The 6,000-nt window shown below is 34.3% G+C and overlaps 1 protein-coding gene across 1 annotated transcript; it reads left to right on the forward strand.

Annotated features, from left to right (window-relative positions):
- Positions 1-1,247: 1,247 nt before the first annotated feature.
- LOTGIDRAFT_152529 (hypothetical protein) lies at positions 1,248-5,301 on the forward strand (the record flags this gene model as incomplete). The annotated part of the gene is made up of 3 exons (XM_009045958.1): positions 1,248-1,563; positions 3,698-3,898; positions 5,153-5,301. 3 exons carry the CDS (start codon positions 1,248-1,250, stop codon positions 5,299-5,301), a joined length of 666 nt encoding a protein of 221 aa, XP_009044206.1.
- Between the last annotated feature and the right edge of the window lie 699 nt (positions 5,302-6,000).

Below are 6,000 nucleotides of genomic sequence, written 5' to 3' on the forward strand. Positions count from 1 at the left end.
TATGTCTCGACTTTTTTTTATTTGTCTTGCTTTTAAGAATTTTTTTTTATTTGTCCGATTGAAAAAACTGTATGTCATTTACGGTAGCCAAAGAGTTCGTCAATTAGTCAAAATTGAAGTTTATGGAAACCATCAGATTCCTCGTAAGTGAGTGTTGAAATTGTAGATGTATAACATCAGATAATATAATCAATGCTAATAAACCATTCCATCCAAGTAAAACTTAAATAATTTGACTAACTCTCATGAACGCACTGATCTCATTCAAGACAAAAATTGTACAATTAATTTGAAATGAAGAATCGTCGCCAATAAATTAAGAAAAAGGTTAACTTCGTACCAGTTTTATAGTTTTTCCATTAAACTGTTGTTCGATATTTTTTAATTAGACACGTCTTTAGTTCAGGTGGGTGGGGTTGTTTTGTAAGTATATCTAGGAAGAATAGAGCGACTGGATTTTAATTTTATAGTTAACTATGCCTATTAATTTTACACCTAAAAAAGTTTGAGTAATAAAGCAGAGCTTGTTTGTGAAATGTAAATGACGTCCTTTCATGCAGTATTCAGTGTATATTACTAATTCATAAAAGTGAACGGTTGTCATAGGATTTATTTTAACTTGAAAGAACTTTTTAAATTCCTAGTTCAAGATAATTTTGAAGGAATTATGCTATTTTCGTACATTTCTAGTAGCCTACCTAAATCAATTCCCAAATAATGGCAAACCAGTTCCTCACAAAAAAGAAATGATTTTTATCATTTCTGAACATTCTGGGATGTTATCATGTCAAAATCTTTAGAATGCCATTATGCAAACAATCGAAATATTCAACCAATCGATTGTCTGTTCTTAGGTAAGGAACTCTGGGAAAGACTTTGTTACGAATTGATTTGACAGCTCATTTTTGAAGCCGATTTTGATTGGCTATTATGGTTTATGAAAACCTATGCCATAAACGGTTTCATTTGATTTCGATAAGAGCTTTTTCACATGCATGTTGTAGCTGGAGGAAAATCAAGAAAAGCATCTTCTTCTCAGACAAACGATTAGCTTATGTATTGAACTATTCATTTTATTTTATAGTATTGTCTTTGCGTGTTTAATGGTAGTCATTTCTTAGTTTGAGATATATTTAAAGGAATTTTGTGATTTGCACATTTTTGGTACTTCTCAAGACTATTAACTTATATTCAAGACTCAAATCAACTTCTCAAATTTGTCCCTCTAAAGGCGAAAATACGGAACAATGTCACGTCGTCAATATTTCCAGATTGTGTTTCTGCTGTTATTGTGTGTGTGTACAATTCAGTCTTTAGATCGGAGGTTTACAGCGATCCGGTTTCCACCGATGGAAGGATTAATGCCTCAAGCGGATCCTTTATTAAACGTTAAAACCAAGATTGGCTGTGCTATGTTTTGTGTCCAGGATGAAACATGTGCTTGTATATCTTACAATAAATTCGATTCATTCTGCATGCTGGTGCCAGAACCTGCTACAAATTTTGAAAAATCTACCAATATAAGCATAATGCCCCATTTATATCATTTCAATGTTCATGAAGGTAAGAGCCGATTTTGAACCAAAATTTAACTCTTCACGGAGTCATTGTATGATATTGTGCATAGAACCCTTTGAAAAAATTCTTTTGAATATCTTTAATTCTGTACAGTGGTGTAACCTATTTTCGTGCATATAAGGATTCAACATCGAATTTCGTCAAAGTTAAAAAAACGGAATTTTTTTCTTTATGTCTTAGATGATTCCTCGCATATTCTACAAAATAATTAAAATTGGTTTGTTTCGATTTTTTTTTTTTTGAATCCCCCACTTTGACCCATATTTCATGAGTAACCTACTCGACAATGGCGGCAACATGCGTCACCTATTTTCGTGTACAATGTTTGATCTATAAATAAGTCGAGAAAAACACGTTGTATGGATACCCGGCGGTATAATTAAGTAGTGTAGTGACAATTCCTTCAAAGAACCATGATTTAAAAGAAAAAATAGTGACTGACAAAATAAGATACGTGGCGTGATTTATTGCTAAAAGTCACTGAAACAACATAAGATTATGGCCTACTTTGTGTTCCGCTAGTTGATCACGTGACTTCATTCATTGGACTACATTCTATAGTAGTCGACACTTGGAATTCCGATTACAGCAAGGGATTATAAGGAAATTCGGCCGATAAAAAATTGTGAAGTTTGGTGAAGTGAATCCGCCATTTTGTATTTTGTCAAAGGATACATTAATACATTTTATCTGGCTTGAAACTACTGGAATTGTAGAGAAAACCCATGTTTATCAAAACAAGCAAATGCGAAAAATAGGTTAGCACGAAATTAGATCACATGACTGTACCTATTATTTTTGCTGCTAATAATTTGATATACAATCACTGATTCGATGACTTATGTTTCGGACAGGTTCACCTGTGCCAAAATAAAGAATTTATCATTACATAGTATTTCTCTTAACTATGGAATATCATGGGGTCTTCCACAATTGCACGTCAAGATATTTTTATTATAGAAATATTTGTAAATACACCCTATTCTCTCAAATAGCATAATTAAACAATGAAAATATCGGAGGACTTGATTTTTGTGAAGAAATCAGATTTTCTTACCAAAAGGTCATCATTATTCTGGCTCATGAAATTGTAAAACACATGTATAGGGTACAATAATGGCTTACTGACACTAAATAGTAATGACTATGTTTAATGAAATCTTTATTGATTTTACAGTCACGTTCTGTTTATGTCCAATCTATAACAAAAGTCTAGTCTTTTCATATTTGTTACAGAAACTAGTGAGTATAGAAACAAAAGTCCCAAAAGTCTAAAAACTACCGAGAGTCAAATAAAACAGGTTTCAATTTTGTCTTGAACATCGTGTGTGGGTAGGTAGGTTATTCCAAACACTAACTGCAGCCAATGAAAAAGATCGGAAACAATAAGTTTGCATGCTTTTGGATCTTAGATTTCATGACGGCACTTCTTTGCAATGAAATCATTCAATTATTCTGGACCCTTGTTTGTGGTACATTGAGGTGTCCCAGAGGTGATTTATAATCGATTCACTTCGAAACAATCAATCAATGGAGCTTCTTTAGCATTGGTCTTTAGAATTTGTTGTAATACTGGCGGTGGTATGTTTCAGAAAGGAAAATGTTACTTATTACTAGGTAGCAAACAAGTGTAGCTGTCGCAGATTCGGTAATGTCTGATACCACCAATGTTCCTGAGTTGATGATAACATTTCCTACAGACCTCGTTCGTATTCTTCTCCGCGCTTATAATGTAGAATCGAGCATCACACCCAGATTTTTTATGCACGCTTGGAATGGCAGGATGTCATTAACCAATTGTAAATAATCTGCTTCTGTTTTTTTTAACACAGAAAGTCTGGTACTTGATACTTGACCTGGTAAAGTGACAAGTAAAGAGACATCGAATCAACACAAAGTTCGGTAGTATTTTCCCCAAATCCATCCCGTAAAAGTCACCCGTTTGACAACATCTAAAACTTATTATAACAATTATGGTACCAACACTTTTCAAAACAGAATCCAACATGTCAACCATATTTTTTTCCTAAACTTTGAGCAACAAACCATCATAACAAAAAGTCACAAATTATAAATAAACCGACGATATATCAATATACAATTATTGTGTTTGTTTCAGTACGGATTGACACTAAAGAAATATTAACCCAAGGATATAGATGGCATGAAGCTCACCAAACAGCTCTGAGATTTCATTATTCCAGACCTAAGAACAATACCGAGTCAATACAACTCTGTCAGCAGGAGGGAGGAGATTTGGTTACATTACAAACTGAGAGTAAACTGAATACAATAGTTCGGATACTCAATAGCAACACAAGTAAGTTTCTCATTACGTGCTGATTACTTTTAGTAATTATTTAAGCAGGTATCAAGTATTCTAAACGACTGCTGGCAACTGGTAGCATCTGGGAGAATCAATCACTAAGCGCACTACCGACCACAGGCCCTTGAAGTTCTGTCAATGTTAATAAAATATGGGCAATGTGGAGAAAATAGTGTCAACGTTTATAAAAAAAGGAGACATTGACACTATTTTCTACAAATTGCCTATTTTTTTTAATATTGACAGAACTTCAAGGGCCACTTAAATTCGCAGTTTTTCATATTCTACTTCCTGGCAAATATGATTTCCCTTGTTTCATCAGCCAGTGCGGTGGAAATATGGAGCCAGTTGATCTTAGTTCCAAATACTGGTCGTTTAATTCCCTGATATTCACTTCAACCTTGCATACATTTTATTCGCCCACATGGGGGTGTATATTGTCGTCACTCGTCCACAATTGCTCATAAACCCTTGTTTTTTAAATGCTCATAATCACTCTAGAAGGCGTAATACTTGACGAAACTTGGTGTGAGTGTTTGTTATCACCCAGACCCTATTGAACCCTATTGAAAATCAGATATATATTTAGTATGAGTTATTGCTCTTGTTTTTAAAATGCCTATAAACACTCTAAAAGGCAATTCTTGACAGATTTTGACAAAACTTGGTGTGAGTGTTTGTAATCAGCCAAGGATGAACCTTATTGAAAATCAGAAAAAATTGAAAAATATGCAGTATGAGTTATTGCCCTTGTTCTTGAAAATACATTCAAGTTTTAGCCCGTAAACTTTCTAGAAGGCACAATTCCTGACTGATTTTGACGAAACTTGGTACGATTGTTTGTAATCACCCATGGATGAACTCTATTGAAAATCAAAAAATGTTTTATAGGAGTTATTGACCTTTTTTTTGAAAACGCTTTCAATTTTTAGCACTTAAACACTGAAAGGCGCGAATCTTGCCAGATTTTGACAAAACTTGGTAATATTTTTAAGTATCGCCCCAAAAAGTTCAAGAGAAGCTGGAAACTGGTGAATTTTATTCAAAAGCAAATCTGCCAGTGGGCGTATATTACCTTCCCTGCAAGCGTCTTTCCAAACGTTAAGGCAAGACAGACACTGTTTTAAAAGCTCCATGATGAAATTGCATGTAGTTCATACTAACAAGTACTTACATTTGGTTAAAAATAAAATTTTCCGTTTCAAATCATGTTAATTTAGAAATAACTATATTCACCATGTCTTTCAGAGTTAGCTAGTGCTGGAAAACATTTCTACTATAATCCAACTACTGATACGGGATTACCCAGTCCCCCAATGTGTAGTGTCCTCACAAAGTCTGGAACATTTGAAGAGGTGACGTGTGATACTACAATACCTTATATTTGTGAAAGATAGATGTTTCGATGCCCTTAAACATGGATAGTTAGTAAAACGATTGCAAAGAGGTCTAAAACAAATTTGCGTATCGGACACTGTTCAATTTACACCATTCACATTTTTAGTCAGACATCTGTGGTTCCTGCAATTTGTAACACAATGTATTATTAGGGTTGACTAGCATTGAGTGTCAGAACAGGTACGAATAGAATATTTTAAAGAGTCAATTAACACCTCGGCTACTTGAAATTAAATATCTGTTGTCATTGCTAATGTAGCATCTACATCTAAGGGTAGTATATTAGATAATACTACGTAGCCTTTAGTCCTTGACAATAATACATCTTTGTTCTGACCTCAAGAGTCTACCTAACTAATTAAGCTTATACTTATGAAGTATTATAAAAGATTATGCACTGAGTCAACAAATGTCAACATTCTCATAGTCAGTCCCTTGACCAATCAACGCCCTTCTTGCATTAGCTTTATCCAATCAGGTCTCAAGGATATGGACGCTTAGGTTTCAACCAATCAGAATATAGTTCATATCTTTGAGCCTGAAAAAAGGAATTGGACCTGATTTGAGATCTAAGACAGATCTAGGAGAGATCTAGGCAGAACTCTAGTTAAAGAGTCATGTAGTTTTCAGATTCCAGTTTCCCGCCCCAACTGCATGGGCCCTGCCCATTTGGTCTTGGGATGATAGAGTTTAGATGT

The sequence above is a fragment of the Lottia gigantea genome, assembly GCF_000327385.1.
Source record: "Lottia gigantea unplaced genomic scaffold LOTGIsca_1, whole genome shotgun sequence".
Lineage (NCBI taxonomy): Eukaryota > Metazoa > Mollusca > Gastropoda > Lottiidae > Lottia > Lottia gigantea.